Genomic DNA, 26,918 nt, shown 5'->3' on the forward strand with positions numbered 1-26,918 from the left:
CCAATTATCATTCACGACCACACTCATACGACAAAATGCTCTGGGCGGGGGTGGGGGGCAGTCACCTAAAAATATTCTGGGTCTTGGGAAACAGATAACAACCACATGATCACTGGACATACTTTTAACCAAGTAATTTGCTTTGCAGGAAAACATCATCCAAACTGTGATGTAGAGTGAGAATTCTGGACTAAAGCCACTTTGTTGGCTTTTTGCGTGTGTGTTTTAAAGCATGCACGTTATTTCTTTAAGTGGCGATTTTAATCTTAGAATGAGGGAACCCAAGACGTAGGTTGTTCATTTCACAGTTGGTTTTTAACCACTAGAAAACTATTCATCCTTCTAAATGGTAATAAGTTATCATCATCATTTTTGCTGGGTCAGAGAACATCATACGTGACAGACGACGAATGCTCACACCATTAACAAGCAGGGACAAAACATGGCAGTCCATGCCCTGACGAATCCGAGGAGAAGACGCGTGCCAGGGCCTCCCCTCTCATGCACCTGATGACGCACTGGTGGCTTCCCAGGTGGCTGGTTCAGCATCTGAAGACGGGGGCGCGGCGGCTTTACCATGGAAAAGGACCGCTCGCATGCACCACAAGCCCAGCCCACGCCAGCACGGCGGGAGCTCCCCGGTCAACGGCGCCTGGCGGCGGGTGTGCTGATGTTTAAAGGAACACGGCTGACAGTGAGCCACTCTGCTCAGCGTTCAAAGCGAAACTAAAAAATTAAATAAATCATCCCAAACAAACACAGAGTTATTGCTTTTCTAATAGCCCCTTTGCTAAAGGAGGAGTCTCTCTCCAGGATATAAACACAGGTTGGGTTTTCACTTGCATCCTTGGGGACGGGGCTCGGCAGCCCCACGTTTGGCCTCTGCTGGGGACGGACCTCTTATTTGCCTCTTTCCGGCTGAAGGCTGTCAAACAAGCACTTCAGCTGCTCTTCCCCGAGGTGTATTTTGTCTTCCAGCTCCCGCTGCTCGATGATGAGCGCTGACTTCATCTTCACAAAGTGCTCGTAGTCCGCCAGGCTCTCCTCGCTGAGATAGCTGGCCAGGATGTCCAGGACGACACGCTCCCTGCGGTCCAGGTTCTCCTTGAGTTCCTTGGCGTCCTCGTGCTGCTGGACGAGCACTCTCTGCTTCTCGAGCAGGGATTGCTGTCGAGAGAGAGAAACAAGCCCATGAGCAACGGCACAAAAGCAGGGGCTCTGGCCAACCTTGAAAACGCCGGCGCCTTTGGGGGCTGGCCCCGTGGCTGCCCATCAGATTGTCAGCGGAAACCCTGATGCCACCAGAGACCCAAAGGGATCTACACAGAAATCTTCGGGAAGCAGGTGGCATGAGCCTGGTGGCTGTGGCAGGCTCCAGTCCAGCCCTCCCGAAAGCCGCCCCCAGGCTTTTCTGGGTTTCCTTCCATCGTCTGCACCTCAATCTCTTCCCACTTACCTGGACGGCTAACGGAAACAGTGGTGAGCAGAAGCGTCACCAAGGGAGTAAAACGACAGAACTCGGAGATGCTCAAAAGGAGCCATGGACTCAGGGACCCTACTGGCACCAATGCCCTTTCCACGCCAACACTGTGAGCAAACAGGCAAAGGGGAAACTCTAAAGAAATCCCGGGGCAGGATTTCTCAATCCTCCGGGTAGAAGGCGAAGAAGCCCGCGAGTGTATCTGCAGACCAGGACACTCGAGGCAGGACACAGGGGCAGGACCGCGGACGGGCAGCAGCCATCGCTTCCCTCGCTCCACACGAGAGTCCTGCTCTGGGGAACGCTGACAACCCCTTCCCCAAACACCACCCTCACAGATGTTCTCTCTGCTGGAAGAACACGCACCTCATTTCCCTACAGACCCCGACTTGAATGAAAACTAGGAGAGGACGAGAGGAATGTAGGCTGGAGGAGGGAGGTGTGAGTCCCTGACTCTTATCCGGGCACCGGGACAGCCACTCTGTTGCTGTGCCACTTTGCAATGCTGCAGCGACGCTCACCAGTGGCCACAGGTGGGCATCGGAGGATGCTGGGGCCCTTTGCCAAACGCCAGACACACAGAGAGGGTTCAGCAGAGAGAGGCTGTTGCCACTATCATGACACAGGGCTGCAGACGGAGCCTGCCCTTGGTGTGCTGCTTCCGCGACGTGCTGTGACCACACCATCTTTCAGAGTATCCTGCCCGCTCGTGTGGAACACCTTGCTTCTCGGGCGTGTGTGACACAGAGTCAAGAGGCAAGGCAAAGCAAATCAATTCCAAACAAAGGGGGCACACATTGAAGATTCTAGAAATGTGGTTCAGGGTGCTAAAGTCAGCCAGGCTCATGGGAACCTAGAAGCCGCTGGCATGGGAGGCGTGGGGAGGAGGCCCCACGTCTATGTCAGACCATGTGTCCATGTTCTAGTCAAAAAGACAAAGGAAGCCTTCTGCAACCTGCCTCCACATCTTTTAACTCATCAGCACCTGTCTCTGCAAACCTTAGCCTCTTCATGCCCTGGCTGCCTGACACAGATGCGAGTACAGTGCTAGCTGCACTGGACACCCAGGCCACTGCACTGCGCCTGGACGTGGCCACCGAGGGTGCCCTTCAGGTCAGGAAGGTGAAGCTGCATCGACTGTGCACAGCTACGAGGAAGAGCAGCCCACCGTGGAGCGCCCCAAGGGTATACCTTCTCAGCACCACGGGCTCTGCACTCTGTCACTGGCCCCTGGGGATGGAGTGTGGGCTCCAGTACCTAGGGGACCACGAGCATGTTCCCTAAGAGGGGGATTCCTTTCCTCTCCCCTCAATTCCAAAGAATCCTTTGTCAGTTCCACAAAGAGGGAGGACGAGAGGGATGGAAGGTGAGCCCAGCCAGCAGTTGCCAAGATGACTCTATTTTTTCAATTAAATCCATGCCTGGGAATTTAACTTTCCAATAATGTGCAAATCAGTCCCTCTTTCTTGTTCATGTTATTTTCCTAAATTCTTTCAGATAAATTTGGCCAAGATGGCAAAAAGAGCAACACAGAATACCGACATAGCCCCAAGAGAAAGTGGGTGCAAACTGTGGTCACTGTCCTACACCTTCTATAGTGGGCTCAGTGACAGAGTTACTGGGGACTCGGCAAGAGCAGACGGCCGTGCCTCAAAGCCAAGCACAAGGAGGTCCCTCTGTGCAGCCACAAACCACCTTCACCCAGGGCAAGGGGAAGGGCACTTTGCACCCCTTGAGAGAAGTTAAGATGTTTTATGGATGATAAAGATGATCATTTCGAAGGTGTATTATGTGCAAAGGAGGAAACCTGATGTTTTACTGATATTTGACCTATGAGGTAGATATTATTTCCCTTATTTCGTATGCAAAAAAACTGAAAGACCTACTGAGCAATGTCTCAAAAGTCACACACCTTAGAAAGGGGGGAAAGTGGCCCGAGCCCTCTGATTCTTTCTAGAGCGCTTTGCTACATCACAGCAACAGCAGCAGTGAACACCACCTGTCATCCAGGACTTACGATCTGTCAGGGGGCGGGCAAGCCCTGCCAGGGACTTACACGTGGTTTAAGTTAAAAAAGAAAAGAAAAAAGACTATTTTCCAGGAAGGGACCATTGTTAGTAATGACCAGTAGGAATATCTGAAAAGACATCAAGAGGCAGCCAGAGCTCTGCCGGAGACCCGACGAGCACCTTTCCCCCCATCAGAAGGAAGCACAGGGAGTGGCACGCACACAGGACGTTTCGATAGCACCTTGCACTAGGCGGCGGACAGGCCGCGTGGACACTGCAGAGCTGACTTCTGCAACACCCCAGGACAGCCTTCCCGTGGCCCCCCACCCCGCCGTGTCCAGGTCAGACGTGTTTGCATATACCCGATCGCCAGGAGAAGCGCTGTCGTCCAAATTATTGAGGGCATTTTCCACCCGGGCCAGGCGGCCTGACAGCGACAGCAGCAGGTTCACCACTTTGTCCAGGTCCCCGATGAACATTCGGAACTTGTCAAACTCGCTGGGCTTGCAGACACCCTTAACGATGGCCTCCACCTCGGCCCCCAGCGCGGTGTTGGCCTGAACATCCTCCAGCAGGCTCTCCCGGGCCTCCCGGAGCACTTGCAGCTTGCGGCTGATGCTCTCGATGAGCTCCTGCTGTTGGGCACAGGACAGCACGGAAACACGGTCAGGTGGTCAGGTCTGCCCCGCCCCTCAGCGCACACGCTCTGGGTGGGATTCAGCCCACCTGGGGGAAAGCTTGCTTCTGCATCGTCAAATAATAGAGGATTTATGGGACTAGGGGAAGGAGAATGACTTCTGGTTAAATTATTGGCATTTAAAAATGAAACAAAAGAAACCTATTCTCGTTTTGCTGATGTCCTACTAGACGACCCCAGAGTTGGGGCTGCTGATGCCACGTCAACCCCTACCTTTGGAAGGACTCCCAGGACTATGTGATGCTCTGGACTCCATCCTTTGGAAGTTTCCAGTTTAAAGACTTACACAGAGAGAAATGACTGAGTCTTACATCCCATACTGAGTCCCACAATTACAAAGTGACCTCTGCATATAAATAGCAATTAAAAATTAAAATAAATAGAAGGATTCCAATGAACTTAATAAAACAGTCGTTTACTATAACCTACCGACTTCAAGTTGACCAAAATGCAAATAAATGACTATTTTTTTTTACTATGGCAAAATACACATGAAACTCACCATCTTAACTGTTTTCAGCATACATTTCTGTGACACGAAGGGCATTCACACTGCTGTGCCACCATCACCACCACCCGTCTCCAGAACTTTCATCCTCCTAAACTGAAACTGTGTAACTATTAAACACTAACTCTCCACGCACCCTCCCACCAGCCCTTTAAAAGATTAATTTTATTTTATTTATTTATTTTTTTTGGTACAGAGTCTTGCTCTGTCACCCCAGCTAGAATGCAGTGGCATCATCATAGTTCACTACAACCTCAAGCTCCTGGGCTCACGCAATCTTCCTGCCTCAGCCTCTCGAGTGGCTGTGACTACAGGCGCTCACCACCACCACACCCAGCTAATTTTTAAATTTTTTTGAGAGATGGGGTCTCACTATGTTGCCCAGGGTGGTCTTTAATTCCTGGCCCCAAGTGATCCTCCCACCTTGGCCTCCCGCAGTGTTGGAATTACAGGCGTGAGCCACTGAGCCCAGCCTAAAAGATTAAATTTAAAAGAGCAAACATAAAAATGAAAAGTATGAACCCTTTAAATCGGCCACCATCCTGAAGAGAAGTCACACCATATGGTCTGATTTGAAAGTTGATCCTCCCTCCTCCTCCTCCATCACCACATATTTGAGAAAGATTACAAGGGTGCTTCCAAAGGAGCACAGCAAGTAAGCTGTGCCCTGGAAAATCCCCCTGCTTGTGGCCATGGCTGTCTTTCTGCCATTGAAGCCACCCACCACAGCACGCATGCGTCCCGGGTGCTGGCCCGCACGGGGTGAGGCATGAAGCAGCAACAGCTCAGAGGAGAGTGACGTGCTGCCTTCCGAGAACTCCCACTGCCACCGCCCTGCGTGAGACACGCTCGGCTGAACCAGGCTTACATCCACCACCACAGCTCCCCTGGGTCCCCTGGTAGCATCAGGTGAGTGCACTGAAAGCCACGGAGGTGCACAGGTGCATGACCAAAACGAAGAACAGACAGTTCACGTGCACAGGAAAGTTCAAGTGGGATTTTAACGCTCACTTTGTCATAACGAGCAACACTACGCAAAGAGCATACTTGGAAATCATCAGTGCTGTCACCCCTTCGCCGGGGTCGTTTTCAAACTGACCCCATGGGGAGTCCGCTGAGCTCAGCAGAGCGGAGGCACACCCCGGGACAGGACAGGCAGGACGTGAACGTCTCACTGCAGCTCTCCAGGACACGGTGTCCCAGAGCCAAACGGGCAGCAGCAGCCACAGCTCTGGGACTGGATGAAGAAGAGGGAGACGACAGCGTGGAAAGAGCTCAGCCCAGTGTGTGAATCTAGTAAGTGCCCGTGAGTACCAGTCAGCACCAACAGTGGGGTGTGGGATGAGAAGTGGCTGCCCTGACGCCATAAACCGCAGTCCAGTAAGAGTGACTATCTCGCTGCGTGTTAGGGCAAGTCAACCCACAGCCGCAGAAACACCTGAGCTGCTGGCGCCGGGAACCACGCTTCCTGTTACAGGCCTCCGTGTCACGCTGATGCTCCTACAGGGAGCCTCCACCCAGCATTCGTGTCTGCAACACAAGCCCATGGCCAGGAAGTGTGCGCCCTCAGCAGGGTGCCTGCTCCCGGTCCCAGCTGCTTTCAGGTTTATCAGCACTCCCGGCCCCCGGCCCATTAACACGGTGAGAGTTTCACAGGACACCCTTCCCACCACCGGCTAATCGGCACGGCTCTTCTCCTAAGACGGACCACGTGGAATTCATAAACTGCTCTGCTCTTTCAGCTCAGGATGTCAAGACATACTCTTTTCTTATGATTTAAAAAAATGTATATGTCTAGATTTTGTAAATGTTTTCTCTCAGTGTGTGTCTGTTTACCTACCTGTGATATGATGTGTACATACTGGTTCTCATCCAGGGTTCCTGGCTTGTAACTCCCACACCCTTGTTATAATGTTGGGTGCTGTAGGCCTCAGAAAACAGTCTCTGTCTCTTTCTCCTTCTCCTGCCCCTCCTTTCCCCTCCCCCAGGCAGGACTCTAATCTTCCCCTGCCCTTCTGAATTTGAGTCAAAAGACCCTGAGTTTGGAGAGGGTCCTGCCCTGCGCCTGGGAGGAAGGATGCTGCACACAGGCCAGGAAGAACCTGAAAAGACAGGCCTCGCTGGGTTTCCCACTCAGTCTGTCAAGTGCTGGATCATAGCCCTTCTGTCCAGTCCCATTTCCGTATGGCTGTCAATCAAGCCTATCCGATGAAGTCTCCATAAAGGGTTCAGGGAGCTTCCAGAGAGCTGAAATCATGGAGGTTTTTGGAGGTGGTGTGCTTGGGGAGAGCATGGAAGCTCCGTGTCCCTTTCCCTGTTTTTGTTAAAGGGCCATTATACAAAGTGCACACTTTGGCTTTCAAAGATTTTGAGAGGAGACCTGGCCCCGGGCAGCACACACCAGTGGCTACCGGCACCACCCAGGGTGCTGAAGGCATCACCACTGCTCTGTCCGCTGCCCGGCAAGCCCACCTGCTATCTGCTGCAGCACGTGGCATTCCGGGAGGCTCAGGCAGGAGCTGGTTGTAGCGCAGGCCAGGTGCACTGCCACTTCTCACCTCTCCATTGGGGTGGGCTGAGGCTCGGGGTAGCGGGGATCGAACCCTGGGCCATTCCCTTCCTCCACCTGGTACCTTCCCAGGCACCTACCTCTGTTCCATTCTGTGGGGGAAACAAAGTCTTTCCTCCCTTTGCACCTACCTCTTGGTTCCAGGGAAAAGGCTGGATTGGAAAAGACTGCAAACTTGGTTTCTCCTGAAGAATTCTCACAACTCAATCTGGGCCTCGCCTGCCTGAGCTGCCCCAGGCATAAAAACATATTTAGCCCTCCTAGACTGTGGCTGCTGGGAAGAAGGGAGAAAAGCGTGCAGTGGTGGCCTGTCTGTCAAATAAATCAAGCAGAAAAGTAGGACCACTGAGTCCCAAGCCCCACAGAGAACTGTGATTTACAGCATTTGCAGCTAGGGTGCAACTGCCCAACTCATCTCCCTGGCCGAGGAGGTTCAGTCTGCCTCACACTCACGGTGACCCATTCAGTCCCAAAGCCGTCACTGCTGGGAAGGCAGCATCCCAGGGTCTTGAGCCCCCAAAGCAGAGGGACAGAGGGCCAGGCGAATGAAGGCAGCAGGATCAAGGCACGCTGCTTCTAAAATTCACAATGGCAAGAAAAACAAAGGCACCCTTGTGATGAATGTAGTCCTCTATAGCTAGGGTGTGGCCTAAGTTAAAATGGTCTAAACAGTACAATTTTTCTGGTTTTATGAGAAAAAACTGAAAATGTTTTGGATTCTGTTTTTGTTTTTTTTAAAAAAGGAACACAAAACCAGAATAAAGCAAATGATACCCTGTGCCAGCCAGAGCGTCTCTAAAAGTCCCAAGACCCAAACCCTTACTTTTCATTTCCCTTTTTAATCCCTTGCACCAAAAAGTTGTTTGCTAAATTAAAAATAATTTTCCTTTATGTGTGTCATAATATTTCCTACAGAATGTGTCTATCATAATTAAAATCAATCAGTGGTATATTTTAAATCGCTAATACAAGGAGACTTTCAACATAATTGTTTGCAAAGGTCATGTCAAAAATAAAAAAAAAGAAAACTCAGGCCAGATGTGGTGGCTCATGCCTATAATCCTGGCACTTTGGGAGGCCAAGGTGGGAGGATTACTTGAGGCCAGGAGTTTGAGGTTGCAGTGAGCTATGATGACATCACTATACTCCAGCCTGGGCAACAGAGCAAGACCCTGTCTCAAAAAAAAAAAAATCATTTTTTATGAAAACTCTTTTCAAAATGCTAGGTCCATAGCAAACACTCACCGAATGCTGGATCCCTCCTTTTCTTTCCCCAGTGCTGACTATTTAAGGCAAACTCAAGGCCCTGGGATAAACAACACATGCCATCCTCTGACCCTGACTTTCTTTGGCAATACCTTCGTCCTTTTATGCTATGTCCTTTTTGTATAAGGCTGGCAATTGCCCAGATGTCACGGGTCTGGCTTGCTGATGCGCCATGAAGATTTAAAGCTAACAGAGGAGTGATGACATCAGCACTGATAGGAATAGCCCTACTGTGACCACCATGGCCACCCATAACCTGTGCCTGAGTCCTGCTCTAACCTCATCTCAACTCCCTCCCTGTCCACACAGCTCCAGCCACTGGCCTCTGCTACTTCTCATACACGCCAGCAGCATCCCAGCCCAGGTCCTCTGCACTTGCCGGCCTCCCCCCGCCCCCCACCCGGCACACCGTTCACGGGGCCTGCCCCTCACAGCACTCCGGATCTCTGCTTAGTCACCACCTCCCGAGAGCCCCTCCACCATCACATGCCTTTGTCTCTCTCTATCCATTCACGCTGTTTTAATGTTCTTATTGCCCCATCATATTATATCAAGGGTTGGTCAATGCTTTCTATCAGGGGCCAGAGAGTAAATATCTTAGACTCTGCAGACCAGACAGTCACTGCTGCAACTGCTCAACTCAGCTGCTGTAGTGCAAAAGCCACCACAGACCATATGTAAATGAATGGATGTAGCTGTGTTTCAATAAACCTTTATTTACAAAGCAAGGAGTGGGCCGGAGCCCACAGGCTGCAGTTTCCTGACCCTGCGTTGTATATTTGCTTTTGTGGCTGCACTCCACCACTCCTGTAAGAACGGAGGCTCCCTCAGAAAAGGGCTCTATTCTGTTGTCCACTGCTAGATACTCCAAGGCCTGGGGCAAGTTTATGGGAGCTGAATGAATAATGCCTTTTGTTTGACAAGGAACTTTCAGATCCGCTGCTGGATTTATGATCATCTGGTTATAAAGATTTGAACTTGCCATTCAAAGAGGACAGGTGACTTGTTGACAGTCACACAATTAAGTCCCCTAAATTTTAGTTGGGGTAGAGGGGAAATATCAGTTCAACTTAAAATGAAAGAGAATGGTTGGTGCCCGTTTAAACTAATCTGGCATCGGATCTTAGTAGCAGAAAAAGACAGCAAAGAGACCCTGTGGACAGGCCGAAGATTAGAACACAAAATCAACCAGCAACGGCCTAGTAATACTTCTGTAAACTTCACTGTCTTGCGTGCAAGCCAAACACCAATGCCCTCAGACTCGGGGTGCAGGGTCGGTGCTGGGGCAGACTGTGTGGTCCCAGCACCACGCGCCCGCCTACCTTCTTCACGGATAGGTCGTGGTCCACATCGCTTCCCGAGTCCTCCTCCGGCTCCTGCTGCTCCTGTAGGTCCTTCATCTTGATGAGCAGTTCCGCCTTGGGCGCCGACGTGCTGTAGTAGGTAGAATTGGTGGCCAGGGACACAGCCGCAGGCGCACGTGGCTCCTCTTTCCTGGGTAAAGACGGTGGCACTTCAGTTAGCTGCGACCGTACGCGCAGACCAAGCTCCAGTCCCGCTCCCTGGGTGGTGACAAGTCAATGTGGGCGCTAGTGGAAGGCCACCAGCCAGGGACACGAGATAGCCAAACGGACACAAACGAGTAGGTGATGAACTTAAAACTTTAAAAACCACCTCACCAAATAGATATTCATTAAGCCTGTGGAATGTAGTTTTTAAAAAGGGCAAAAAACTTGAGTAAGCGGGAATGTCTAAAAATTCCCACCGGGAGCCTGGGGTGGATGGGGACACAGAGGAGTGACGGTATCTACAAATGGCGTCCCCTCGCACCTTTCCACCAGCAGCCACGTGGGCTCCTCTCACCAGGGTCCTATCTCCCGTTTCTCCTTCCCTGTCGAGTGTCACAGCCTCCACCCTATGTCCTCGAGCGACATTTGTGCAACAGAGCACGCATAACCACATGAAATGTGTCACCATGCACACCTTTGGGGTCAAATGACTAAAGGACGGGGCTGAATGTGCTATTCACAAAAATAAGTAATGCCGATATTTTTGTTCAGATATAAAGAAACTATACATAAATTTTTAGAAAATCAGCTCGTGAAGAAACACATGCTCAATCCAAGCCTTCACTCCTGTTAGGACACGGTTGTCACGTCAGCTCTGTGGGGAGGCCATTCCACGCAGTGTGTTCAGCAGCGTCCCTGGGTCCCACCCACCAGGTGCCAGGAGCACCTTCCCCCGGGGTGACATTGCCAACTGTCCCCTGGGACAGACAATGCCCCCCACTGAGAACCAAGGAGACTTGTGGGCATCGTCATAAATAGCACAGTCTACCACAAAAGCTTGGTGGGCTGCAGCGTGTATTTTCATGCCTTTGCTGGTCCCCAAAGTCATCATCCCCAGGGATGGGGCCGTCAGCTTCTCTTTTAGGAGGCAAAAAAAACCAAACAAACAAACAAAAAAAAACCCCAATAAATGCTAAGCACCAGAGAGCCCATATAAAAATCTGTCTCCCATAAAAGCAATTATGAAAACAGACAGACATGCCTCCTCCCTTTATTAGCCTGTGAGAGGCTGGGCAGCGTTGCGCAGTTGGGAAGGCAGCCTCTACTTACCGCTCCTCTGTGGTTCTTGGGGATGGAATTTTGGGGAGCAGCTTCCTCCGCTGCTGAGCTTCTTCTAGGAGGTGCTCGTCTTTGGGGAAGATTCCTTCCATCAGGTCCATGGTGGTTTTTATTTTCACGCTGGGATCCAGGATATCGGCCAGGGACTTATCCTTCCCCACGATCTCCCTGGCCAGCTCCTCCGACTTCAGGTCCTCCACAGTCTTCTCTTTGGCCTTAACGTAGCTGAGCCCAGGCGGGGAGGCACAGCCGCCTTTCTCGGGGGGTGCCCGGGCGCCGGGGGGCTCAGGCTCGGCACCCTGCCGTGTGTACACGCAGAAGCGGGAGTAGAACTGCTCAGATGTGCTCAGCGTCTTGATCTGGTCTTTCTCCAGCCCGCTGGGCAGGGCGGGCAGCTCGGCGGGGCACGCCAGGCTCTGGCGGCTCTCCCTCTCGGGCTGGCTCTCCGAATGCACGATCTTGATGGGCACCATCTTCACCGTGGTGTTGTTGTCCATCACCCGCTCGATTCTGGAGGAAGGAGAGGAGCCGTCTGCTGCGATCACAAAGTGCACCCAGGCACAGACTCCCACCCGGGACTCAGACTGGCAGGTCCCCGCCCTCCCCGTGTGGATGGGGAACCCGACCCAAGCAGAAGGACCTCCACAGTCATACGTCCCGGACGAGGTAGAGGAGGTTGAGAGCTTCCCTCCGACCCCTAACTCGGCCTCTGACTTCAGCGTCTGACTCCTTCCATTCTCAAACCGTCAACCACACGCCTACAGAGCCTTATGGAGGGACATGAGAATTGTTTACCATTCATCTGTGGTTATTCCAATGATAATGCAAATTTGAGCAAGCCCAACTCGGTTAAATTTTCTTTTGTAGGGGAAACCTGCAGCGTATGGGCATTCCTCACAGCGTGGCTGTTAGTGCTTAGCTCGGTGCAGGCCTGCGAGTCCCCATGTGTTCTCAGGGCCAGAGCAGAACTCCCCTTCAGGCCAGCTGTGCTGGACTCAGTGCCACCTGCCCGCAGCCTACCCCCACCTGGCGCCGCCCTCCCGCAGACTGTCACAGCAGTGAGACCAGGATCCAGTGGCAGACAGGGGCTCGCAGCTTCTGTGTTACCCTAAGTGACTCCCAAAGGGCACACGTTTCCTTCTTTACGTACAGTTTCTGGGTGAAAGGAGGCGGGAGGCACCTACAGCACCCCGAGGAGGAGAGAGAGGATGGGAAGAGGCGGCCGGCAAGGCCACAGTGCTGCCGTGTCTGGGACACCCCAGCCGGCCACTCTGCTGCACCATGCCAGACCACCAAGGAATTTTGGAGAAGGAGAGCCACCTGCTGGCGCCCAGGAGGGAAGGAAAAAAGAAAACAAGCCAAACTGCCTGGATCCAAACTCGGGGTGTGTTTCTAACACAATAAACTGCAAATCACTTCTTCAATGTTACACAAACGGACCCAATTTTCTGGAACACGAGGGAAGCCTCAATGCTGTAAATTAAATGCTGTTGTTTTCCTCTTTTACTGGTGACTAGGAACACAGACGGTTCCTTCCCTATTCATAAGGGTGTGGTGCACAGCCCAACATGAAATGGTCTTGTACTTTCCTCCCTCCCTCTAATAGACACCAATAAGAGCTGATGTGTTTTATCCAGGCGCTCAAAGACAGTTCTCACAACTACTTCTTCATGAGGAAATTTTAAAGAGCCTAACTGTGGAAACTGCCAGTTAGATATGTTAAACTTGAGACGGAAAACCCTGCTGCCTTATCCAAGGGACAGCATGCAAAAACACGCAGATTCACTTTGTTCCACACTTAGAAACCCCGATCCCCTGCTCCTGACTTCTAAGTCAGCCGGTCCTTGTATCTCCCCCATCTGCAGAGAAACTGGGTTTCCAGGGAAGGAAAGCACAACAGCAGAAATTCAACAAAAACAAATCTTCTACAGGTTCGAGTATACTTTCTAACAAAGCACTGATTGCTGGGCACATCTAAACAGAAATAGTGTCTCTTCTGGAAAACGATCAAGACTTCCATGTGAAAAAAAGTTTGACCAACTCTGACTTCAAAATAAGGGCAGAACACGGTGGGTTAGACCTCACAGCGACCAGCCCTCATCCATTCCTGACTGAAAGGCAGGACCAGGAGGGACAGAGAGGTGGGTGCAGGGTGCGCCAAGCCCTGGGGTCCTGCCAGGTGACGGCCCGCTGCCCGCAAGGCCAGGCCCCAGCGTCATGCAGGCTGAAGCTCTGCCCATACCAACGGCAGCAGGAGCCCTTCAGCCCTGCATGTCATTCATTCTGGGCTGACAAACCACCTGACCCGCTCGAAGAGTTGCAGACACGGACGCTCCTCAGCCGTAGGGACACTGTCCGGGGCCCTGGAAACAGCCCAGCTGGCTCTCGCTGACACACTCCCAACGCAGAAACAGGCTTCCCGGAGAACTCTCCTGAAAACACTGCTGGGGGCAATCAAGTCACTGCCACTGACGGGGATGGCAGATCCTGCTGGCCACTCTCACCATCTTACAGTGTAAAAATCAAACAAGATCAAAAACCTTAAAGAATTTTAAAAGGCATGAGAGTAAGCTTCTTAGTTACAGGACAGGCATCGAGAATGTTTATCTGGCAAGAGTGATTACTCTGTGCTGTTCCTGAGAGGGCGGGACGTTCTACTTCCTCTTGCTCTGCGTGCCTACTGCAGAGCTCGACACCTGGTGCCTGGGCAGAGGCAGTCCCCGGCAGGCTGCCGGCACGTGCACACGCGTGATAAATAGAGACAAGGCGGGTGGCCCACGCTCAGAGAGTCCAAGGAAGTCACCAGCAGCCAGGACGAAGAGCGCGGCTCTGAGCTGCAGCAGTTAGGAGCTCCTTCATAGCAATGTCATTTGCTGACCATTAAGTCCTTTGTCCTCGGCACAGAGCAGGGCCAGGACCCTTGCTGAGCACCAGCCTCTTATGAGTCTTACAAGTAACTCCACGTTTGCATACCAGAACTGACCAACAACACACGTCCTGGGGGCAGTGACATTAAAGTCAGTGCATTAGGAGGGACTTCCATGGTAGCAACTTCCGTAGGGGGCACAACCGCCATTTGCCAGACCGTATCCCTAGAGCAGGGCAGAGAGAACACAGACGGGACTGCTCCAAAGCCCTCGAACAGAATGTGGCCCTCCACGAGCACATGTGCAGAAATGGACACTGCTTCAATGACAACAGGAGAGCCTTCGGTGTACAATAAAACCACCTCTGTGGTCCCGAATGACAAACGACATGCTGGACGGGAACACTCAATTATGCAGATGCCCAAAGATACCTCCTTAGCATCTTCAGTAAGCACTGCCACTGCTTGTGGGAATCCCTCTCAACTAATGAAAGGGAGCGAGAAAACTAACACTCACTGGGAACGAGAAACAACGAACACTACTCCCCACCTGCTAAGGCCCACACGGAAGGCCGTGTTCCCGCACAGGGCCTGCCTGCGCAGCAGCTCCCGCCACCACAGCCAGGCGGCCCGACCTGCTTGTGAAAACACCACGCATTTTACCCACCACACAGACCACCTGATTGCTTTTCCTTCTGCTATGTTCTGAATGTTTGTGTCCCCTGAGGAACAGTATGTTGAAACCTCACCACCAAGGTGACGGTATGAGGACGCGAGGCCTTTAGGAGGTGATGAGGTCATGAGGGTGGAGCCTCATGGATGGGATCAGTGTCCTTATAAAAGGGACTCCAGAGAGCTCCCTCGCCCCTTCCACCACGTGAGGACACAGCTTGAGAAGGCGCCATCTATGAACCAGGAAGTGAGTCCTGACCAGACACAGACTCTGCCACGCCGGGATCTTGGACTTCCAGCCTCCAGGACTGTGGGAAATAAATGTCTGTTGTTTATGAGTTGCCCAGTCTGTGGGATTTTATTACGACAGCCCGGACAGACTAAGACACTTTCCTTTCGGAACCTAATGATGTTACCCATCAAAAGTCTATTTAAGTGATGTTTAACTACATTTTAAACGATACAACGCACAGTGTTGGCCCACAGATAAATCTGTGCTTGAGATGCTACAGCTGAAGGTACAGTATTAGTAACAGTAATGCCCTTTCTCTGCTGAGTTATTTGGAAGCTTTAAAAAAATGGTTAGAGACTCTAGAGCAGGGAGGTCCAATAGAGCTTTCTGTGGTGATGGAAATGCCTGTTACCTGTGCTGTCCAGTATGGCAGCCATTAGCTAGACTTGGTGCAACTAGGAACTGAATTTCTTTGATTTGATTTTCATTAACTTACATATACACAAGTGACTGGTGGCTGCTACACTGGGCAGTGCCTCTCCAGGGCAGGTTTCTCAGCCTTGGCACTACTGATGTGGGGGTCCAATTAACCCCCCGCAGTGGGGCTGTCCTGTGCACTGTAGGATATCTCGCAGCATCCCTGGGCGCTACCCACCAGATGCCAGGACACCCCCTCCCTACTCAGGACAACAAAAACTGTCTCCAGACATTGCCAACGTCCTGCCCAGGTTGAGAACCACGCTCTAGAGAACGAGATCAAAGTTCTCCCCTTCTTCTTTTTCTCAGTTCTTTAAATACACTCAAGTAGGTGGGGTTTTGCGTCAAGAAAGCTAAATAGTTAGTGCTCTTCATGGTCGGTCCCCGCCTGATGACATGTATCAATGGATGGAACAATTCTATGCCTAACATTCTGACAACGGCACCATGAAGTGGGACTGAGTTTTCTTCTGCATTAATAAAAGGTACACAGCAGCTTAGCTTTTGTTTTTTTGGTAGAGATGGGATCTTGCTATGTTGCCCAGGCTGGTCTCGAACTCCTGGCCTCTAGTGTTCCTCCTGCCTCAGCCTCCCAAAGTGCTGGGATTACAGGTGTGAGCCACTGCACCAGGCCTGGCTTAGCATTTTAACATAAAAAAAAAAAAAATCTGGAAAAAAGGGAGCATGAAAATACCAGACATCATGAAAAACACCAATTTCAGCATGCAGCCCTGAGTCTGCTGGGGTGCTCATGCTTAGGTTAAGCCCGAATCTGATCACAAATATTAAATGTGCAAAACAACAACAAACCGCCCCCCTAGTGTGCATATCCGTGAGGCAGGTAGAAACATGTGGTACCTGGGAAGGGGAGGGGCCATGCACCACCTACCTCACATGCACCACGCTCCCTGCAGGAGAGGGCAGCCCCTAACAGCTAAAAACCCAACCCTCACTGGGGCTGCCTTGTCCTCTACACGGTCGCCCTCTAGGACCACTTCAAGCCAGTGCCCTGAGCTGAAGCAGGGCACCCGCGTAACCCCGAAAGACCCGCTGGAATCCCGCGTCCCTGGCAGCACACTCGCAAAGGGGAGGAGGCCGGCGCCCACCACCACAGGACCATACCTTGTTGACTCCTCATCCTGCATGAGCAGGGGAGGCTTGTCCGTCAGCTTCTGGGGGGCGAACTGAGGCGAGGGGGAGCGCGAGGTCTCCATGGCCGTGCGCAGGGAGAGGGCCTGGCCCGAGGGGGGCGGCGGAGCTTGCGGCTCTGGGCAGGTGGCACCCTGGCTCACATGCTGGCAGGCGGCAGCCTCCGGGGCGTCCTGGGGCTGGGCGCTGCGGGACACGGAGGGGCCGTGGGGGAGGGACAGGCGGGCCGCGCACGTGTCCTCTGGGGGCACAGAGAGGGCCCTGCCCGGGGCCACCAGGTGCGCGGGGGCAGGTGGGCCCTCGAGGCCACGGCACTTCCTGGGCACACGCGGGGCCGCGCTCAGTGGCCGAGAGTCCTGTCCCCGAGTGTGCTGCCCCGAGTCTGCTGGAGTGCTCTCCTCCGGGTATCTGTAGTCGCGAGGTAGCGTCCCCGCTCGGCCACGGCCCTCCCCGGGCGGTGCTGGGGCTTTCCACGTGTGCGACGATTCAGAGGACGTGGGTGGCTTCTGTGGGTTCTGATTGGGTGGGTGCCGCCCTGTGCCTGCACTGCCTTCCTGACACTGGGCATCTGCTTGTCTAGAGGAAGGACAAACAAAGGTTAGCCAGCGATCCCAGTTTACACCTTCCCCCACTAGTGACTGGACCCGAATCGTGTCAATCCCCTGAAACCACAAGGAGTTAAATCCATATACATTTCCCCATGGCAATTCCTAAAGCAAGGTGGCCAGTCCTGACACACGTTAGACAACATGGAGCTACTAACTGGCGTGTCATATGACAGAACACCGGGCATTCACACACACACACAAACTGTATTTTTTTGCAAAAAAAATTGAACAAAAATTTTAGAAACTAATATGAAAGTCAAAATTCCCACATATGGTTCTACTCAGAAATAGTTACTTCAAGTTACAGTATTTTATGTGGCTTATGGGAAATTGCCATAGATTAATACAAAGGGGTAAACCTTTCTAAGATGGGCTGCAAATCAATTTTTTAATAAAACCTTGAAAATAAGTAGTGTATTATGAAAAATAAGAAAAACAAGGGCTATTTCTTTTGGGAGTGGCCATGATTCACAGATCTCTCCACTACTGTACCACATACACGTGTTTAGATGCACATACATGCACAAGCATGCCTGCAACACACACAGGCAGGCTCCACATGCGTGTTTATCCATGCTGTAGCTACAGCTCATGGGCTAGCTACTGTCAAACTCGCCACAAGCCAGCCTGCCATGCCTTTGCTGACATATTGCTTCTTCCGATCCAAAAGAGTAATAAAATGAGCCTCTGATTCCAGGAAGGAGCTATTTTCAGTTAGAAGATGAGCCTTGAGTTGTTAAAGGGGCTCGAACAAGGGCAGCCAATGGTCAGCAGGAGTGGAACAGCAGGCGTCCCCCAGCACCCAGTGCCCACACAGGAGCCTCGTGCCAGGGCCGGCCCCGAGGCCCAGGAGCTGTGCTGCCTCTCAATGTACATCTTGGAGCAATCTGGACGTGATACCTGGTGGCCTGGGCATTTTAGATGTCCCAGCCCATCCAGTCCACTGCACTGTGAACTGAGTGCCCTGTGCGTGTCAGCCTTGCTGTGTCCTCAGGGGAATGGTCCCTTCAGGTTTAATGGGTGACTGATACCCTCCCCACCTCCTCTGCAAGGTGGCTGCGGCCATGGGCTCCACTCTGCACTACTGTCTGCAGTGACAGGGCTGGGCGCTCCCACCCCACAGCCAGGAGCTTACGTCCTCAAGGTCTGGGAGAGGACAGAGCTCAAGTCCCGCTGGGACCCCGAAGAGGGCACATCTGTTTCCTGCTTAGAAGAGGCTGAAGACACAGCACAGGTTTAGAAAATGAGCCGTAACAAAACAGCCCAACCTAAGTGCTCCAGACAACAGCAACCCAACAGGAAGAAGTCAGATTTCTTACGTGTACTAGGTAGGCACTAACAGAAACTTCCAGTCTGAAGTTTTATCCAAGTAACTTGAACACAACTACGATGGTTTAGAGAACATTCCCAACGCAGCAGCGGTCTGGTTACAGAACACAGAATGCCATTAAGATGCTGTCAAATAGACAATGATTCTGAGACGTGCTTTCGTAGGTCAGCATTGACATTTCACTTAAATATTCAATATTTCATTTCATTTCAAAGACCTCAGGTACACTTGAACTTTTTTCCCCTATCAAGACTCCTGAAATCTAGCATCCATAGACCTACCTGAAAATACCTGGTACCTGTTATTTAATAAGTAACCACCACATCATATAAACAAATGGAGAATTAAATGAGCTATAATTTATTGCCAAAATCTAAACACCTTTGGTCACCTGCTAATTAAAAAAGAACTCTATTTGCAAAGTGCCTTGGGCAGAAGTGAGCTGAGATCTACCCAGAAACGGAAGAGAACTCACCTGCCAGGAGCAAAGCCCCTCTGAGAAGTGAATAGTGACTGAAAGCAAATGACTCTCCGAGAAACCAAGCAGCAGGCCGGTTCCTGGCTCTTCTTCCGGTCCACAGGCTCCTTCCGCCTCACTAAAGGGCCACCCCATGTAAGATCTGATGGCATGTTGTCAGGAGGGCAGCCCAGCGTCACTTCTCATTCCTTCTCCTGGCCCCCAGCGCCCCACCCCCACAATTCACTGCATGTAGATTCGCACCAGCACAGCAGCCTCTGCACCACATCTGCCCCAACCCACCTTGCAAAGTCAAGGCTATAAAATCACTAACTGGTTTTTATTGTCCCCATTGATAAGAATCCAGGAAATTGGGGTCACAGATAAAAATGAAAAAGAGGACCAAAAATAGGAATTTGGGGCTCTGCTTTGGTCATATTCCAATCCGTGTTTCTAATAGGTTCCAAGAGACCGCTTTGTAGATTGTATGTGATATGTCTGGGTTGCGTGTGGACATGTATATCTGTGCGTAGATGTACATTGTGCATGCCTGGGTTGTGTCTGTGTGTAGATGTATGTAGTATCCGTGTAGCTGTGTGTGCATGTGTCTGTCTGTGTTGTATATGTGTATAGACACGTGCCTCTGTATATATGCATGTATATCCCTTTTTCATACTTTTAAGGATAAAATAAATGGTGACAGAGAGATCCAGAGACACAAATGCAAGACACTAAGATGAATTAAGGACTTTGTGTCTCTCTGCACAAGCTCCCAGGAACACACGGGAGCAGGAAGGGAAGCCATACAAAGGAAAATTAAAAGGGCGGCTGCACTCCAGGATCCGACTGGTATTCAGACCGGGCTGGTGTTCATCCTCATGCACAACATGCCGATGACATGCTACCTGGGAGAGGGCAGCTTGCACAGACCGGGAGGGGGAGGGCTTGCAGGCTCCGAGCAGCAGAGGCTCTGGAGACCACAAGGTGGAGCCCCGAGCCAGGCTGTCCTCCCTGGCCTGGCGGCAGCTGAAGTACAAGCAGGGGCGAATGGCCTGGCACAGGACGACAAAGCCAAACACAGCCAGCCTGAAGAGGGCAAACTCCCAGGCAGGGCCGTCTTACACGTGCTCTGTGGTTCAACATACTATGATGGGACAGAAACCACTGCTAGGAAAAAACAAAGAACAAACGTTCTCGAGACCCCATGACCACTGCTGTTACTCACATCTAAGTGTTTGATTCTGCTTCGGAGACAGTCAGCCTCATGTTTGAATGCAAGGGTGCCACGGACACGCCGTGGCGGTCTTATTTCCACGTTCCGTCTGTGCGTGCCAAGCTCCCTGCAGACGCTGGACCCGTCCCTCTGCATCTCCCGTGTCCACTCCCTGTCCCACACCTTCTGCACAGTTGGCTCCCTGTCACACAGCCTTCAGCTTGGCCAGCCCTGCCCTGCCACCTGTCCCCTTTTAGATCACACCCCAGCACAGGGCTCTGTCAAATTATTATACTGCCCACCTGCCTCCACGCTCCTGCCTGGGCTGTAAGGGCCTCTACAGACAGCAGGCAGTGGGGCTATTTTCTTCAGAGCCTCGCAGAAAAACAGGACATGCATTGTGTTACGCCTTCACGGGAACACACGTGAGACACGTAAGTACACCTGTTGCTTTCAATGACTTTAAATCTCTGTGCAGAATGTGAAGGAGAGAAGCTGCACTTCTTCCAAGACTCACACAGTTCTCAGTGAAATGAACTTTTGTACAAACGTTCCAACACAACTAAACATTCCTGGACTGCTCTGTAATCCTGCTTAATTCACCACCGCTTTATGAATAGGGTTAACAGTTACCTTCACCAAGAAGGATGGGAAAATTTCTGAATCTTTCAGATGACTTGAGGAACACATCCCACAGAGTCGTCCTTTCCTGGCTACTTTGGGTGTCAGTGATCGGTTGGGGTGCAGGGCCCATTCTGATTTGTGGACAGACCCATTGCTCAAATGCCCCGGCAATGTGCTCCGGTGTCTGAGACCTTTCCGATGTACAGGTTGAGCATCCCTTATCCAAAATGCTTGGGACCAGAAGTGTTTCTGATTTGGGAATTTTTCTAATTTTGGAATATCTCCATATACATCATGAGATATGTTGGGGATGGGACCCAAGTCTAAACATGAAATCCATTTATGTTTCATATGTGCCTTATACACATAGCCTACAAGTATTTTTTCAATATTTTTAATAATTTTGTGCATGAAACAAAGTTTGTGCACATCGAACCATCGGAAAACAAAGGTGTCACTCTCTCAGCCACCTGGTGGACAGTCTGTGGTTGTGTGGCATCACTACCACTCCTGATGCCGAATCTCTACGCTACTGATAAGCAATCCTTCCCTTACGCTTACTCACGCTTCAGTACTTCACAGTAGAAAGTATCACAGACCATGAACACAGTGACAATACGACGTGTTCAGGGTGCCCAAGCAGCACAGTGGCCTCACCAGAACACCCGCCCCGGCCGTGAGGCCACAGCAACAGCGGACAGCGGCAGGCCGCCCATCCCCACCGGCGTCTGTGACCCCTCATGCGAGCACAGATGTGGAAATTCCTGCTTGTGGTGTCATGTCGGTACTCAGAAAGTTTTGAATTTTGGAGCACTTCGGATTTGGGATTTTCTGATTAGGCAGGCTCAACCTGTGCTACCCACATCTGCTTTGCGGTTTCACTGGGCACACAGTTCCAGTCAGGATCTGTCGTGTGACATCCGGCAAGCAGCTGTGCCCCCGGAAGCTTCATCTCCTCACCTATATGGGCCGTCACAGGCCACTCCTCTTGGGTGGCTGTGGGTTACAGGCAGATAAAGCCCACGACGTGGTAGAGGATTTTCGAGGGGTTCCTGGGAGCCAGGTGCCTGCTGAGCACCCAAGATGAAGGGCCAGTCTGTGGTGCGGCAGACCAGGGCACGGGCCTCCGTGACACCGGCACCCACACTCCCTCTTCCCAAAGCACACCACGACACAGCCCCGGCCTCCACAATGGCAAGGGCATGCCCCAGGCGGGCCCAGCCAGTGCTGAGGGGTCAAAGGGGCACCAAAAGAACTGTGGGCAACGCAATGGCCTCATCTTCACAATGCAGGGAGAGGGAGACAGTCAACAAGCTTCCGCCGGGCAACAGCATTGAGATGTGTCCTCCTTTCATTTACACATGATGCAAAACACCAACTCACACTGTACACAAATGTATTACACGTCAGCATGGCAAGAAGAGCAACAGGTAGGGAGTTTGTGAGTCTGTGGGGGCCCAGGAATCCCCCCTGAGGGCTCGTGCTACAAAGCCAGGATCCGGGGCTGCAGTTGTTTGTGCAGAGCACGATTATCTCTTGGGAGAACTGGGATACGACCCAGAGTTGCTGCCTTCCAAACAGCCACACTTCCATGAGCACGGAGCGAGGAATGTTCCACAACTCAAACATCAACTCAGGCCGGGCGCCACGGTGGCTCACGCCTGTAATCCTAGCACTCTGGGAGGCCGAGGCGGGTGGATCGCTCAAGGTCAGGAGTTCGAGACCAGCCTGGGCAAGAGCGAGACCCCGTCTCTACTAAAAATAGAAAGAAATTATCTGGCCAACTAAAATACATATAGAAAAAATTAGCCAGGCATGGTGGCGCATGCCTGTAGTCCCAGCTACTCGGGAGGCTGAGGCAGTAGGATCGCTTAAGCCCAGGAGTTTGAGGTTGCTGTGAGCTAGGCTGACGCCACGGCACTCACTCTAGCCAGGGCAACAAAGCGACACTCTGTCTCAAAAAAAAAAAAAAAAAAAAAAAAAAAACATCAACTCAAATGCTCAACATTTACAGTTTGAGGTTAGCATCTGGAAAACACACCTCTGTTGGCTGTGGATGTGAAGAAAAGTGATTCTGCAAAGTGCAGAGCTGTTTATCAAAAATCACAGAGAGCTATCTGCCATACGGCCTGGCCACTGGATCAGACATCCCCAGGCAGGTGGCCTACGGCTGAAGAACAACCGTCACCAGGCCGCGGCACGGGGGCGGGCAGGCGAGGAGACGAGACATCCATGTCACTGGAGGCACAGTCTCCACTCTCCTTCCTGTACCCCAAGCAGTTCTTCACGGACACACGTCCCTGGTGAAGTCACAGCACCCCCAAAGGCCACACGAGGTGGGGAAGGCCCTGAAGCCCAAGAGAGGTAAGCACCTGACTGACGCCCAACCAAGCAGCACCTGCGCAGAGACACACAGGAAACATTTCAAACGGCAGGAATGCCCGGAGCATGGCACCGATCGCTCTCTCCTTGCAAATACCAACTCACCACAGTTTTTCCTGGGCCAAGAGCACCTGCAGGGAGGGGGCCGGCAGGTTGTCCTTCGTGAGCTCAGCTTTCGGGCATAGAAACGATATTTACTGAATGAACAGATGAGCTCCTGACTGTTCTCATAAGCTCTGCTCCAACTATAGAGCAGGAAGGAAAACAGGAGTAACTCCATGACAGACTGGACCTCCTAGGATAGGCCTAAGTTTCGGTTTCCCCGACGCAGGCCCTCCCCCTCCCCAAAATGCCTAGTAACAACCGAAAGCCCCGGCTTAGAAACCGGCCAATCAGGAGCCAAGGCCCCGGCTTAGAAACTGGCCAATCAGGAGCCAAGGCCCCGGCTTGGAAACCGGCCAATCAGGAGCCAAGGCCCCGGCTTGGAAACCGGCCAATCAGGAGCCAAGGCCCCGGCTTAGAAACCGGCCAATCAGGAGCCAAGGCCCCGGCTTGAAAACCGGCCAATCAGGAGCCAAGGCCCCGGCTTGGAAACCGGCCAATCAGGAGCCAAGGCCCCGGCTTGGAAACCGGCCAATCAGGAGCCAAGGCCCCGGCTTGGAAACCGGCCAATCAGGAGCCAAGGCCCCGGCTTGGAAACCGGCCAATCAGGAGCCAAGGCCCCGGCTTGGAAACCGGCCAATCAGGAGCCAAGGCCCCGGCTTGGAAACCGGCCAATCAGGAGCCAAGGCCCCGGCTTGGAAACCGGCCAATCAGGAGCCAAGGCCCCGGCTTGGAAACCGGCCAATCAGGAGCCAAAGCCCCGGCTTGGAAACCGGCCAATCAGGAGCCAAAGCCCCGGCTTGGAAACCGGCCAATCAGGAGCCAAGGCCCCGGCTTGAAAACTGGCAAATCAGGAGCCAAAGCCCCAGCTTGGAAACTGGCTAATCAGGAGCCAAAGCCCCGGCTTAGAAACTGGCCAATCAAGAGCCAACACTATCAGCCACTTTTAAAAGAGCAAATGAACTAAAAGGGGGTGGAGGGTGGTGTGCCCGATACATGTAACCTACTGATGAGTATATAAGCTTGGTGCTCACCCAAGGGCGGGGTCCTGGCTCGTGGAGAGACCACTACGTTGGTGCTCTGAGCCTTGGACCCTAGCTCGAGCTAGAGAATAAACTCCTTTGTCTGTTGCAGCCTTGGTGACTCTGCCTATCTGTTCCTGGGGCTGAGGGAAACCGGTTCTAACACAACTTGTGTGCCTTGCGGAACTGCCTCTGGGGAGGACGAGCCCCAAGCCACCCTGAACTCAGTGCTCTCTTCCCTGCAGCGTCTCCACTAACGCTGTTCCCACGCCGGGACAAACAGGCTCCCTCTGCCAGGGTTCGAATGCCACGTGGCGAAAGTGATTATTGCAGAAAACCAGATGAATTTTATTTCTTCAGCGTCTTCAAGACTGATAAAAAGGTTTGCTGCTTCCTTGGAGTTTTATTTTTGCTGGCAGGGGCTCGAAGGGTGAAGAGTAATGAAGTTGAATGAGTGAGACCAAGAGATCATTTGTGGTTAAGAGGGGGAGGAGAGAGTAGATTAAAAGAGAAATGCCACTCACAGATGATCCAAAACCAAATTTACAGGCACTGATTTCTTGGGGAGTTAGTGTCCAATACCAGAATATGCCTAGATTTGTCGTGTATAACACGTGATGGCCCCTCAAGTATCTGACTCTGTGTTTTCAGAAGAACCTCCTTTTTGGTCACAAGATTTGACCCCTGGGAGCCGGGCTCTCCTCAAACTCACTGCACCAGAAGGCCAGGCCTGGGCAGAGGTAGGGAACACCGAGGGATGGGAGGGGTGGCATATCTGTCTGCAAATCCGCATTTCAGGGACCGCTTTCCAGACAATTTGCATGTCAGGCCAACATCTGGAATCTCTGCTTCATGGGACCTTCCCTCCCAAATTCCTTACCCCTACTTTTCTACCCACTTCACTGGAAATTAAAATCTATTCCTGAAGTTTTAATTGTTGGTTTGGTACATCTCTCCTGAACTAAATTATCCTCGTCTGCAGAGGTGGTGAGCTCGAGGGCCCCTGGTACAGACCTGAGGGGACCAGTCCATACTCCTCCAACCAGAAAGGCTTCTTGAACTCTGGGCCAAGCTGTCTTTTCTAACTGTAAGGACTTCAAAAGGCTGTTTGTGGAGCTCCACTCTGGTTCACATGCAGACCATTGCTCCCAGGAGCAACTAAAAAGAGGCCAGAAAAGAGCTTTTGAAAACTCTCCAGACCGTCCTCTCACCCCATATAAGTGGTCTCTCCCACCCCCCTCCCCTTAGCACTCTCTTCATATCCTTCATGGCGCTTATCAGAACAAGCAATACTCGTGTGGGTTTAAAAAATTAATACCTGTCTTGCCTTCTAGATGAGGAGTCCACAAACTAGAGTCCCAGGGCCAAATCCCCACTGCTGCCCGGTTTTATGAGTAAAGTTTTGTTGGCACACACCCTCTCCTGCCTGCCAATCAGAAAGCTAAGGACACGAAGAGACCTAAATGAACTAAACTCCAGAAAGTCTCAAGCCCTTCACAGGAGAGAAAAGCCCACAGCCACTTTGCTTCCTAGGGAAACCGCTCGAAGAAGGTGACTGCCCACACAGCACACAGCTGCCCTGGGGCCAGCTAGTCCACCACTCCCGGGCACTCACCCCAGAGAAACAACACAGGTCCTCACTCATGCTGGCCGGAATTACCCACCCTCTGGTGGACGGATAAGCCAGTTATGGTACATCACAGAGGGAACACTCCCCGGGTGACAGATGAGATACTAATATGCCCCTGAGAACGTCTGCAGGTTGGATTTGTACGTAACTTGGATCCCTGATGAACAATGCATATACGATAATAATAATAGTGATGATATTATAATGGCTCATATGTGGTAATAATAATTCAGTGTAATACTGCAGTGATGATAATAATACCCCAGTACTGTAATAATAAATTACAGAAACTGCTGTGCTCTTTCTTTTAATTCCTAGGCTAGTAAGAATGTTACACTTATTCTGATCTTCTAAGAAAATCAATAATAAACTTTCCATTTCAGCAATTAATCCACTACACAGCTTAGTAATAACTGATGCTATCATTGGAGCACTGCCTGTCACGTTTCATTATTCTCACTTTATCCTTTAGAATTGTCCCAATAGTCAAGTGCCTGAAGCCTAATGCTTTCCAAATGAATGATGGCCTTTCTCTGAACACTTAATTATTTCTACCTTCGTTTCCACTGTAACCACCTTTCTCTTTGCTGCAGGTTCAGCTGGACTTGCAGTGGACTTTCGCTTTGGAGGCATGGTCATCAGGGCAAACACAGACTCACAAAATCAAATTAAAAAGTTAAGACAAGTGATGCCATGCACAAGCGACTGTATAAACAATGAGACCAGCCACTTGTGTACGATGCTGCACCAACGGCGCGCTTATGCCATATGGGTTTGTTTACATGTGCGGGAGAAACTAGTTCCTGAATTATTATTTAATTATAAATTATCCCTGTGGGGAGCCTTGGAAGCCCATTGGTAAGTGCAGAACACCTTAAAGTCGCGTCATCCCTAACCCAGGGACTGCCTGTCATTAAAGGAACTACTGAAACACAGAAATGTGAATGGGTCCCATGCTTTTGGGACGCTGCTTGAAGCAGCCAGCTGAAGAATACACA

The 26,918-nt window shown here is 51.6% G+C and overlaps 1 protein-coding gene across 3 annotated transcripts in view; it reads right to left on the reverse strand.

The window, feature by feature from the left end:
• Nucleotides 1-593: 593 nt before the first annotated feature.
• The window catches only part of SHROOM2 (shroom family member 2), a 137,514-nt gene continuing 111,189 nt past the window's right edge, over nucleotides 594-26,918 (reverse strand). Inside the window, exons 1-6 of one of the 3 annotated variants that reach the window (XM_069464521.1) lie at nucleotides 25,305-25,368; nucleotides 16,526-17,128; nucleotides 11,148-11,666; nucleotides 9,852-10,023; nucleotides 3,852-4,124; nucleotides 594-1,167 (exon numbers count right to left, since the gene is read on the reverse strand). In XM_069464521.1, the coding sequence (XP_069320622.1) occupies nucleotides 901-1,167; nucleotides 3,852-4,124; nucleotides 9,852-10,023; nucleotides 11,148-11,666; nucleotides 16,526-16,617 (1,323 nt within the window). In that variant the 5' untranslated portion in view covers nucleotides 16,618-17,128; nucleotides 25,305-25,368 and the 3' untranslated portion in view covers nucleotides 594-900. Of the gene's footprint in view, nucleotides 1,168-3,851; nucleotides 4,125-9,851; nucleotides 10,024-11,147; nucleotides 11,667-16,525; nucleotides 17,129-25,304; nucleotides 25,369-26,918 lie in introns of those variants that run through there. The other 2 variants (XM_069464519.1, XM_069464520.1) reach the window with 2 other exon arrangements.

The sequence above is a fragment of the Eulemur rufifrons genome, chromosome 30 (genome assembly GCF_041146395.1).
Source record: "Eulemur rufifrons isolate Redbay chromosome 30, OSU_ERuf_1, whole genome shotgun sequence".
Lineage (NCBI taxonomy): Eukaryota > Metazoa > Chordata > Mammalia > Primates > Lemuridae > Eulemur > Eulemur rufifrons.